General features: G+C 42.6%; 1 protein-coding gene across 1 annotated transcript; it reads left to right on the top strand.

Moving 5' to 3' along the window:
* The first annotated feature begins 1442 nt into the window (after nucleotides 1-1442).
* On the top strand, nucleotides 1443-2632 carry LOC131226794 (transcription factor HEC1-like). Its single transcript, XM_058222523.1, has one exon. It carries the CDS (start codon nucleotides 1683-1685, stop codon nucleotides 2427-2429), a length of 747 nt encoding a protein of 248 aa, XP_058078506.1. The 5' UTR covers nucleotides 1443-1682; the 3' UTR covers nucleotides 2430-2632.
* Nucleotides 2633-13275: the final 10643 nt, after the last annotated feature.

Raw genomic sequence — 13275 nt, 5'->3', positions numbered from 1 at the left:
CAGAGTAGGCTGGATTCTGGCATGTAGACCTAGAGATGGTGGTGCATCTAATAAGCGGGTTGGATGCAACCATACGTAACGGTGGGCCCAACACATGCAGCTCGAACCTCTGATAATTCACAAGCCTCGGAACGCATGCGTTCGTTCCATGGAGAATTTCCATGTGTGTAGATGGCATTAACCAGTCCCTAATTAGGGGTGTACACGAGTCGATCTGAGTGGAACTAGGCTCAACCCAGCCCGGCCTGGCCCGGTCACCAGGCCAACATGTCTGGCACGAACTCGGCCCAGTCAGCAATCGGGCGAGTTCGGGCCAGTTTCGGACCTTACATTAAGTTCATCAAAAGGGCTTTGGCAGATAATCTGCGTCCCATTACAAGGCCCTCGATCAATGATTTAGATAGTTGAACTATAGACTCCACAGAAAATCTAACTAGTCAGGACATTATAATTCTCTTTTGTATTTGGATAAATGTACGCCGTTCAAGTTATACGTCTGTGAGGTAGATGAGTCACTGTCACTTCAAAGATAGGCGGTGAACTATCCCAGAAAGATAAAGGGGAAAGGGACAGGTAAGGTTTTGAATATATATATATATATCTACCAAGTCGAGCCGAGTCAGTCCAGGTCGAGTCGAGTTTCGGACCAAGTCGAGCCGAGTTGGTCCAAGTCGAGTTGAGTTTCGGACCAAGTTGAGCCGAGTCAGTCCAGGTCGAGTTTTGGATCGAGTCGGGCCGAACTGAGACTCATCCGAATTCGGCCCAAACTCAGTTCCTAGTTGAGCGAGTTAATCGGGCTAGACCGGTTCGTGTACAGCCCTATCCCTAATTAATAAGGTGTAGCCATATCATGTCAAGCTCGTGATTTTCTATAATCTTCACATTTTATCTTTTGTAGGGGATAAGCAAGTAGTCCTCGTATTATTGAAATCAAACCATAGTTTGCCCGTAGGGCAATGTGGATTGGTGTGTGACCCACTTCGTGAGGTAGGCCCAGCCCCGGATAGGCGATGAACGGTCCACTTTTTATGCAAAAATGATCCTAACCATTTTATTATTTAAAATTTAAAAAAAAAATTAAAAAAAAAATCTTAGATATATGCTAGCCTTTAAGCATTTATATTATTTAACCATCCAAAATCTAACGGCTAGGATCATATTAGCAAGCCTCGCTCTACCCAATGCCTGTTCATGGATGGACCAGCTCTTGGACGGTTCTCAAAAGCACGGCCTAGTCCTCGGACTATCGAATTCATTCAGTAGTCTGCAGACCAATAAACCGAGCTAGCTTCATCTCTTTTATCGAGTAGCCGGGTAAGAAAATAGATTAGAGAAGAGAAAGCCAAATGACTTTATGCTAATAAAAGTGCAAGAAAAAGGTGGAAAAAAATGATATTTTCACCCTGTTTTTGTATATAAATAGACCCCATACTGGATAGATAGTCGGTTATTGATAACCTTCACCCTCCCCTGCTTTATTCTTTTCTCTTCATTTCTCCATACCCTTTTACTCAGCTGCAGTTTCAGATAGAACTCCAAGTTCATTTCTCTTCCATTCACCTTCTCCATCCCTCTGCCCTTCACTTCCTCAGCTTTACACCTCTCTGCCTTTCTCTCTCTTCTTTTCTTGTCTTTTTTCTTTCTTTTCTTTCCTGGGTTTTCTCAAAAGAGGTAGAGATTCCATGGATGGGGATATGATAAAGCATGAGAGAGAAGATCAGATGGATATGATGATGATGATGCAGATGGAAAAACTCCCCGAGTTCTGCGGTACACCGTTCTCGGACATGGGCGAGTTACTACCATCAATGGAGTTTTCATGTGGCACCCCACCACCTGCTTTCGATCCAATGGCCATAAATTCACATGCAATGATCAGTCAACCTTCGTCCTTATCGTTTGTAGGCAATGCAGTTCATGAGCCGGTAATGCCAGGTATCTTCTCCGAAGCCATGGTTGGAAGATTGAGAAACGCAGGCGAATTATCGGGTGCAACTGCCTCCTCTCTATCTCCGGGCCAGAAACGAAACTCGGTGGCAGCGATGAGGGAGATGATCTTTAGGATAGCAGCAATGCAGCCGATCCACATTGATCCAGAATCTGTAAAGCCGCCCAAGCGGCGGAATGTCAAGATCTCAAAGGATCCTCAAAGCGTGGCAGCAAGGCATCGTAGAGAGAGGATAAGCGAGCGGATTAGGATTCTGCAAAGACTCGTCCCTGGAGGGACGAAGATGGATACAGCATCGATGTTGGATGAAGCAATACACTACGTGAAGTTCTTGAAGAATCAGGTTCAATCCCTTGAAAGGGTGGCATCTAATAGAAACGTGGGACATGGATTCCCTGCAGAGATTTCTAGCGTAAATTACTCGTCGGTTGCAAAAGGGTACCAGACATCTCAGATTTTTCAGCCTTACACAACTGCTTAGCTGAAGTGGATTAGTTGAAGTGGATCTACATTGCCTATTATGGTAGTTTGGGAACTTGTAAAGAGTCTCGTTGAGTTTCTTAAGTGTCTATTTATTACTGTCATCTGTAGGTTTTCTATTGTGATTGTTATAAAATTACTGTTGAATAGAGTGATGGATTAACTTCATGTAAAGATCATCTCTCTCTCTCTCTCTCTCTCTCTCTCTCTCTCTCTCTCTCTCTCTCTCTCTCTCTCTCTCTCTCTCTCTCTCTCTCTCTTTTTCTCAAGATTTTTATCTCTAATATTTGGAAATTTAAGGCACTTTTGTTACTCTATGAATATGTTTGTGGATTTTCCTTGAAATACTTATTTTCGTTTGGTGTTGTTCGGAAGAGCATGGAGCATGGGCCGAAAACCACACTAACTGAATGATCATCACGATCCAACATCGAAAGGATGGTAAAAAAGAGAGAGATCAGCATTAACAGGTCTAAATGGATATCTATCCTCACTGGGTAATCAATTTGGACCGTCCAAAATTAGTGTCCTGTACTCAACGTGTATGGTGGATGATCTGCAGCAACTTAGTAAGTTCAGCTTGTGGGATACCATCCAGATCGTTTTGATCACTTGCCGTTCTATCTCTCTTGAAAAATCTTAGGCAGGGTAAGAGTGATGAGTAATGTCGGTTGTCGTATTCGAAGGCCTTCCGAATTTGAGTTGGTATTTTCGCTTGTCATTCTTCCCATGTCATTGAAGAGAACCAACGGTTGTCATAGATTGCATGGGAATTCCACGTGAAGCTCTGACGCGCCGGTGATTTTACAATTGGGCATGAGACCGACGTGGGTTTCTAACACACCCCACGTGAAGACAATCTACTCCTCCGAAGATATTATTTCCAATACGCGGCTTGACTCGCGTAGGTATACACAAGTCGTGACTACCGCTTTAGTGGGGAACGAGTTTAGTTCATGAGATCCACGCCCTCCACTAGTTTGACCCACCATTCCAAACACCAAACCGATCAGTGTAAAATGAAGGTTAAACTTCACCTGGTTTGGCTTTACTGAGTTTTGAAATGCCGTTATTTTTATTAGTTTTTTTCTTTTCTTTTCTTTGTTCTTTTTCTTTAAGAGTACTTTCATCCTACTGAACGTGTCAGAGGGAATGGATTGGACGTGATACATACACCACGTTGGGCCCACAACCATGTAAAGAGGGTCGCGGACACTTTCATGTTCAAGAGGCCTAGAGAAGGAGGGATGGGAGGCTGAGGTGATTGAGCGTACCGTATATGATTTTGGGTAAGAGAAGCTACTTTAGCCAATCAACTAAGCTACGCCGGGTTGCCCATACAGAATTGGTGAGATTCCATCCATCGGAAGTCGAAAATTCATTTTATTTCCATTTTTACTATTTATAATAAGTTTTAGTTGGATTATAACTCTCCGTACTTTGAGCTTTATGAGTTGTGTCCAACGTGTAAAATGTTTATTAAAATTATGAGAATAATGTGGTTAAGCCATATAGGACACTTAATATAAATAATAAATTTAATGTTTAGAGTAAGTTATAAATTTTAGGGAGTTAGTTGTAGTTTAATTTCAAAACGTCTTTGCAGGCTTGGTATCTCAGGTTGTAGGCTCATTTATTTCAATTATTGATCAATTTATAAATTTTTTTAGAATATTATTTCTAATTTCTTTTTTTTTTCTCATTGATACGAGAAATCTATGTGAGGAGGTGAAAGAAGCTTTGTGGATTCGAAGTAGTTATCCTTGAGGAAGACGGTGATCGAACTCATCTCATTCATTCCTGCATCACAACCACTCACACTAATAGATCCAAATTGTTTCTAGCGTGTTGCCCACCTGAGTTTTGGACTCAGGGGGTGAGCATGAGGCAACACACCCAACGGACGAGACGGATCTAATTCACGTTCTCCCCATTGTGGCACTTCATTAGCAGTAGGCACGCAGGGTGTGTGTGCTTACGCCAGTTACGCTCGCGCAGTTCATATTGTTATATAAGCATGCTGACGTAACATCTCTTCTCATGGTTAACCATCTGCCAATGGAAACATCAACTACAATGATTGGGTGCTCTTTATTATACTTAGGGGTGTACATCGAGTCAAACCGAGTCGAGCTGGCCTCATCTCAACTTGGCTCGGCCACTAGCTGACCTCAGCTCGAACTCGGCTTGGCTTGGTCCTCAAGCCTGACTGGCCAGCTCAGCTCGGTTTGATTAGCAGCTCGAGCCAGTTCGAGTCGAGTTCGCCTGTGCACCATTTTCACAAGCACCTGGACCACAACTTTAAAATCTCACTGTTTTTGAGATAGCAAGAATGGTTTTATAGGTATTTTATCAAACACCTTCTAAGCAATATAAAAATCAAGAAAAAAAGGGTATTGGTTTCATATACATACCTTCCTTGCCACCAGCCACACTTCGTTGAGTCATTTCATCAAACACATGGTGAGCAACATCAATATCAAAGTAACCGAGTCACTAGAGTTGTACACGAGCAGAGTAAGCTCGGGTACTCGCTCAACTCGACTCGCAATTACTTAACTCGACTTGTCAGGTGTTTGAGCCGAGTACGAGTGGATTTTTTCTACTCGTTATGATTTCGAGTAGAGTACGAGCTGGGTAGTACTCGACTCTCTGCTCGTACTCGGACTTGATTTCAATGGTAGGCGTTTCATCCTCAGTGTTTCTGTTAGCACGACACGCTTGAGATTTGAATTTACGTCATTTCTAGATCACATCTTAAAGTACGTGACACGTAAATTACAATGGCCCTGGCCCCACAGTTTTTGTTACACGTGCTAATTTTATGGTTACAATGGCCCTGGCCTCACAGAGTTTTTGTTACACGTGCTAATTTTATAGTTACAATAGCCCTGGCCCACAGAGTTTTTGCTACACCTGCTAATTTTATGGTCCCCACACGTGCTACTTACCCAATGTGTTCGAGATCCAGGCCGTTAATCAAGTTCTTTGGCGATGCATATACCATGTTTGGAAAGAGAGGCGTCTCACCTTTAGGTTGAGTGTGTAGCCGTCCCTTTTTTCATACACGTGGGGCCAACGAATTAACCAGAAGAATCAATTTTTTACCTCCAACCATGGGTCCCACTACATGAACAACTCAGATCTTGCCGCACATGCCACATTCCCATTTAGCGAGAGTGAGATTCGGAGGGATATTCCTACGAGTAGCAATGGTGATTTGCCCAGAGAAAGTTGTCAGGGGAGCACGTGCTGACTTCCTGGGCAGGTAACTGTCTTCGTTCTAACCCTTCGGCGTGGGTGCCTTGCATCCTACCTCGAATACTTGTACTCGACTTGACTCGATTTTTGCTCGTACTCGGCTCGTACTCGGGCGAGTAGAGTACGAGCAGGGATTCCATACTCGATGATCGAGTAGAGCCGAATACGAGTAGGACTCAGGCATTAAGAGCCGAGTACGAGTATGGCGATACTCAGCTCGGCTCGACTCGTGTACAGCTCTACGAGTCATCAAACTGGTTCGATCTGAGTTCGATTCAAGATAGGTTCGATCCAAGTCGAGTCGAGCTAGGGCCAGCTCGAACTCATTTTCGAGCTCAAAAAATCAGCTCAACTTGGCTCGAACTCAACTTCGAATTGAGTTTTTTCGAGTCGAGTTGAGCGAGCTAACCGAGCTAGCTCAGTTCGTTTACACCTCTAATTATACTCGGGGATAGCCGACTTTCCTGCTTTGTACATGTGGCACCATTAGTAAATCTAAAACATTAGAATTGTGGGTAGGGCTGCATATTGGAAATATTCACCAAGCCAGACTGATTTGTACACGTTATAGCCGACTTTCCTGCTTTGTACATGTGGCACCATTAGTAAATCTAAACCATTAGAATCGTGGGTAGGGCTGCATATTGGAAATATTCACCAAGCCAGACTGATTTGTGCACGTTATACACCTACCGTAAAGGACATTTGCTTTTTGTATTTGGACCATTCACAACGTTTTCTTCCTTGAACATTATTTTCAGTCTCTGTATTTTTTATGATTCATCTATAGTGGTCCCACTATTTGGATGGTTCAGATTCCGAGGTCGATGCCATGTGTACAACTGGGAGGTATACTTTCCAGCTCTTATATTAGGACGCGGATTGCTTCCTACCCCCGCCCGTCTCCAGATGGGAACGGGCAGGAGCTTTGAGTGGGCACCGTGATGTATGGGTCTTATCCACACCGTCCATCCATTTTTTCGTATCATTTTAGAGTGTTAGCTAAAAATGAGGCAGATCAAAGGCTGAAGTGGACTACACAATGTCAATTAAACTCTTAACGTTGAAGACTTCTTGGAGGCCACAGACGTTTTGGATGGAGATGATATTTGTTTTTTCTCTTCATCCATGTCTATGTAACTTTATGAATAGGTTGGATGGAAAATAAACATCACCGTGCACCCTAAAAAAGTTTCAACGGTGAGAATCATTATCACCGCTGCTTCCTGTGATGTGGTCCAATTGATCCTTGGATCTACCTCATTTTTGGGCTGATATCCTAAAATGATACGAAAAAATGGATGGACAGTGTGGATAAGACCCATACATCATGGTGGCCACTCAAAGCTCATGCCCGTTCCCAGCTGGATACGGACGTGGTAGGACGCAATCTGCGTGCAAATAATAAGAGTATTTTTGACTTACAATTACAAAATATACGTAGACGCCGGATCTTCCTTCCACACGGTTGGTACGAAAAGCTTATTCTACAACTCTATTGGTGGGCCCATATGATTTGTATACGTAATCCAGCCATTTAGAGTGGTTACCTAACGAAGAAAGTGGACACCTCAATAGATAAGGCCAATCTAGGCATCACATGGGCCACGATTTAAATTTGAAAGCTTTTAAATGGATATCTATTTTTTAATGGTGTGGCCCTGTAATGATTGAATAGACCTGATTTTTGGGACCATCCCATTATTACTGTGGGGCCCACTTAATACACTGATTGAACGTCATACTCCCACATTATAAACCTCAATAAGTTGAATAAGTTCCACGCATGTTAATAGCTCTTGCATCAGGTGTGAAAATTTTCGCAGAGAGACACTGAAGATCTCTATCATGAAAAAATTATACTAAATATATAATATTAACGTAATATTATTGTGAGATTTTCAAAATATTGACAGATTTTAAAATATTCTATTTTTATAGTGAAAAATAACGTATCTTTAAGTTTCTAAACATATTAATTAATTTACATAAAATACTTTTATTTTTCAGATCATACCTGAGAAAACTTCATATTTTGAAAATCTCCTAAAAAGTTTCTAAGCCCGGAAACGAGTTTGTAACTAAACTTACGTGCATGTTAATAACTCTGTCAAAGAACAGTTTGGATCAGCGAAAATGACCTCACATCCAACTTCCGTAGTCTGGACATACCCTGTAAAAATAGGTTGGATGTACCACAGATTGGCCGTTGCTGGAAATCAGACCGTATGGACATCTTACTCCACGCAAAAAAATAAATTAATTAAAAAATAAATAAATAAATAAAATTTCCAAATGAATGTGGATGGTAGCCGTCTTTTATTTGAACAGTCTATTTTCAACTTCACCCATTATATGGTCGTTATAAAATAAGCAATACTTTTACCTTATTTCCCATCCTAATTATACGGGCCCAACAGATGAATGATGAAGATCATCCAGCTTTAGTGTCGTCTGGTTGTCTGGACAAGTTTCACAGTAGAAAGTTTTCACCGTCGAAAAGACTGGCGTCGTTTTCATGGCACGGATTAAAATGCTTTCGATGGGGCTTCGTTGGTTTACTGCCAGTGCGATAACATGTCTTCTTCTCACCAACTCAGAAAATCATAAAAGAAATGCCTGCCAGTGATACTTTTTATAGCTGAGGATTCTGTGCATTTTCTATCCAACACTGTCTGATCAATGTCAGCTGGTGGGTCCCACCTCCTGCAATAACCATGGTGGACTTGGGTGGGGTCCACTTCCTACAAGAGTCATGGCGTGCTTGGGTGGGGCTATTGCTCACTGACCCATCATCACCATGTACTTGTTCTTAACTTAGACAATGAATGTTTAACGAGGATACACTGAGTTTTATAGGATAAAGTGCCCACTGGTTTCACAGCTGCAGTACGAGTGCGGGTTCACGTACCCGATTTGAATCTTAGATGATGATCCAAACTGTTCACGTTATGGATTCTATGCTACTAAGATCATTGGAAGAAAAATTCTTTGAATGGATTATTAATGTGCGACGAAAATAAATTTGAAACATTGAAAAGTAAATTTTTAGTGGCTCATGTTCAAATCCAAGAATCAAAGGTTAGGATCACCGTTGTATGGTTACCAACCCATGTACGGTAGCTATGGTTAGGGTAACAGTGTCCTATCAAAGACTATAAGTTTATTGGGTGTCATTAGCCAACGATCCGCTGAGAATCATCATCCAATGGGCCTCTCCAAAATTCAAGTTGATGAGAACCGTTGGATCAGCTTTGACCCAGAAAATGGAAAAATCAATCACCAATGCTCTAACTCTTTGGTTGGTGTATGTTTTAATTGGCCGGGACGGTCCCATCAATGGTCTATTTTTAGGTTGGCCATAGATCAAACCCCGCAGTGATGGATTAATCCTATCAGATTCGGAGGCCACCATGAGATGATTCAGATGATCCGATCAGTATGATTTTCGAGATATGCTCAATGCCCAATTAGCCCATGGTTCCAATGGTCTGGATTGACTAGGTTTGCAGTGCATGCCTGCGTGGTGAATGACTCACCCGCACCCAAAAAAAAAAAAAAAAGGTGGTAAACAAGCACAGTAGTCTAGAGGGAGGGGAAAAAAAAAACCTTTTTAAAGAGATAATACTATGTATGTTCAGAAATCGGATTGCCTACCGAGTTACTCAGCACACTCTTATCGTACTGAGTAAACTCAGTTGGGACCACCTTGAATGTATGTAGTCTATCCACGCCGTCCATCCGTTTTTCCATCTAATTTAAGGGGTTGAGCCCAAAATTGAAGCATATCCAAAGATCAAGTGGATCATACCACTGGAAACAGTGGGGATAATGATTTCCACCGTTGAAACCTTTCTAGGCCCCACAGTGATGTTTATTTGTCATCCAAACTGCTCATAAGATCATAAATACATGGATGAAGGTAAAACACAAATATAAGCTTATCCAAAACTTATGTGGCCCCCAAGAAAATTTCAACGGTAGACATTCAATTCAACTCTTTCCAGTGGCGTGGTCCATTTGAACATTGGATATGCCTGGTTTTTGGTCTCAATCCCTAAAATTATCTGATAAAATGGTTGGACGGAGAGGATAAAATACATAAATCATGGTGAACCTCACAGAGTTTACTCCGTAAGCTAAGCGTAGTGAGTTACTCCCTACGCAATCCGCTTCCATATGTTCAACGCTATCCGATCACGTTTGACGATGATCAGGGTGGGGACCACACCTCTTACGATAAATATCTGCTTGAGGCCCATCGGTCAGTGTCATTGATCCAAACCGTTAATCTGATGGTCCTCATCTTCAGTATCAAAAGATCCCGACCTAGGGGTCACTCTTCCATGGTGTGGTGAAGTAGATCAATGGTTTGGAATACACAATTATGGGCCTATGTGCATGGTTAACACTAATTCCATGGTGTGGCAGGCAGATCAACGGTTTGGATCACTGAACCATTGGCCCAGATGCCTCAAAATCGCGTGAGCAAACTAAATCTCCGCTGATGAGCAAGAGCTGGGATCATACTAATTAAGGAGAACCGAGTGTCCTTGAAGGGAAGGAAAGCAGTGGAAAATGAGATTTGGGGGCCGTGAATTGGGCTGGGCCAACAATTGTATGGGTCTACCATATTCGTCTTCTTGTTTAGGAGTCTAACCAGGCCCACTAACTAGTTGAGAACGGATTGCCTGCCTCTCGAACCACGACATTATCGTGCCTCCATATTGTGTACATGTGTATTTGATCTGAACCACACATCCTGTGAAAGCAGCTGTGGACCTTACCATTTTCTTTTCTCACTTAATATGAACCGTTGCCGGTTTTTGTTTTTAGTGGTCATTTACTAAGTACCGTCCAAAAAATATTATTCTAGATCAGGGCCCCAGTCACTATTGGAAGTACGAAATGGTCGGTTTCGATCTGATCCTTGTGGTTCGCATTAATGACGAACGCGGATTGCTTCCTACTCCGCGAGCCGCTCGGAACAGGCAGAAGCTCTGAGTGGCCACCGTGATGTATGGGTTATATCCACACCGTCCATCCATTTCTACGTGGCATTTTATGGAATGGAACCAAAATCTAGGCAGATCCAATTAAGCTCAAGTGGACCACACCACTGGAAGCAGCGGTGATAATGATGCTGAGCGTTGAAACTTTCCAAGGGCCCATCGTGACGTTTTTTTTGCCATCGTACCTATTCATAAAGTTACATAGACCTGGATGAAGGGAAAACACAAATATCACCTCGATCCAAAACTTCTGTGGCCTCAAGAAGTTTTCAACGGTAAGAGTTTAATCCCCATTGTGTGGTTCACCAGTGTCTTGAATCTGCCTCAGTTCTCGGCCTACATGCTGAAATGAAACAGAAAAATAGATGAACGTTGTGGATAAAACTCATAAATCACGGTGGCCATTTGGAGCCCCTGCCAGCTCCGAGCTGGAGACAGGCGGTGTAAGGACGCAATACGCGTTCCAGAATACGATGGACGGAATTTCCATGGGGACGGAGTTCCGCGAAAGTAATAAAACGTGGCTGCAGATCTCTGTTTTTAAAGTCTGTAGCATTTAAGAGTCTTTATTTAAAAGAATGGAGGAAAACGCGTTTTGAACTGTGTCTGTTTGCAAGAAGTCGTGGAACTGTTTTCTTCTTCCAACGGAATCTATCACGAATGCTAATTTTACCAAATTCCTTGATTAATTAAAATACTTTTTTACCTGGGGCTTCAGGGAAAATCATAGGTCCGCGACGCTGGGTATTATAGCAGCTGAAAACTCAGGTCTCTCCCAGCCTATACGCTTCCGCCGATCTGCCTAAATGGGCTGAAAAGGCCCATCCGGTCGACTCTAGCCCATTTAATCCCCCATTCACCCAAAATACTCCATGTAGCGTCGAGCATTACCTATGGACTAGCATCACGCTGGCAGCATCGCAAAGACCACATGCGTGTGTAGGGCCCTGACCATCCACACGTGTAGGACACCTGTGAGAGAATTAAGCTTTCCATCAGGTGGGCCGCATTATTAGATCTTTCGGCCTAAAAGTCAGGTCGTTTCACTCCTCAGGTAGGCCACAGCTCACAAAACAAGCTCTAAGACTTTTTTTTTTTTTTTTTTTATCACCATTCATTTGCTTTGCACACTGTCTACAGTTAGGTAGGATACAGGTTCCATGTTAGCCAAACATAAAAACAGCCTGGTAGCTAGGCCGGAAGATGGAAAGCTAGGATCTTGCACGAGTGGGCCAGAAGTGTTCCACATGTGTGGGCTTAGCAATCATCATGTTAGCTTATATTTAAATAAATATTCATTGAGTATCGTTTGGAATTGGATTGAATAGTTCCAAAACACAGACATTTTGTTGCCTCCTTGAGCATGATCGAATGATAGTATTGTTCGTGTTTCATGGATCATGTCTCACTAAATGCCATCCATTCCTCCTTTCAAATCTAGGAAGAAATGCAGTCAACCATCCCATATCCATGACCCATGTGACACATGCTTACTAAGATCCCAACATGCCATATACAGCATGTACACGAGTTCATGTTCATTGTACATTTAAGCAGTCCTAATGCAACATTGCCTTGGGCCTGGACTATCATGTGTGTTTGCCACAAAAGTATTACTCGGTGGCAACTCATATACGGTCCAAGTGTCATACGTGCATGGAAATCCATACTGTCAGTCCATTAGGATTATTGGCTCTATGTCATCTTCAGGTTATATTCCATCTGTAGTGAGGCCCAGGAAGTGGACAGTCCGGATTGGCATACATGTATGTTACTTTGTGGCTAACAAACATGGCAGACTAGACAGTGGCATCAATGTCCAAAATTCTAAAAAATAACGCAAGCAGGCGATGATAATGGGAGATATGGGCAGGAAAAAAACATCAAGATGAGGTTGGTTGGCTGAACTTTGGTAGCACCGTTGGAGGATTTGGATAGGTGGGCCAGGGGCAATCTAATCTCTTAATCCAACTTCTTCCCACCTTGTCAGTTTTGCTAGGTGGGATGTATTTGATTTTCAAGGATCTTGGTGGATCTTCATGGGAGCCCTAGTCATAAGTTGGTTTGAATTTAATTTCCATCTGGGAAATCCCATGCGTACTCGCGCATGCCCTATCCCACCACTGATTCAAGAAAACGATGAAATTACACACGTGTATAAGATCTAAGATACTCCCGTGGTGGGCCCCATAATGAATGAGATTGGTCCAAAATTGAAGTTTCCAAAAGATGATGGATCGGATGCAGTGAGTGACGGTTATTTAAGATTGACCAACAGTCCACATTTAGTGTTTGAATTGCGTAGTTGAGATGGTTTGAAGGGTTGTAGTTTTAGTGAACGGAATATCCAGCGTCTGTAACGCATGATGAACGGTTCAGATTTTAATCACATGTCCAGTATTTTTATTCGTCCTGCACTTAGTTGCCCGACTGGGGATGGGCCGTGCATGCATATCGGCGCCACCGTCTTCTCTCCGTACTCGGATTGCGTAGTGCAGACCAGAGCACTGACGTTGGTAGTGTGTATGCGTGGAAAAGCTATGTGGGCCCCAATATAATTTATGTGATTTATCC

The sequence above is a fragment of the Magnolia sinica genome, chromosome 2 (genome assembly GCF_029962835.1).
Source record: "Magnolia sinica isolate HGM2019 chromosome 2, MsV1, whole genome shotgun sequence".
Taxonomy (NCBI): domain Eukaryota; kingdom Viridiplantae; phylum Streptophyta; class Magnoliopsida; order Magnoliales; family Magnoliaceae; genus Magnolia; species Magnolia sinica.
The sequence above is the reverse complement of the archived record's forward strand: the minus strand, read 5'-3'. Positions and strand labels throughout refer to the sequence as shown.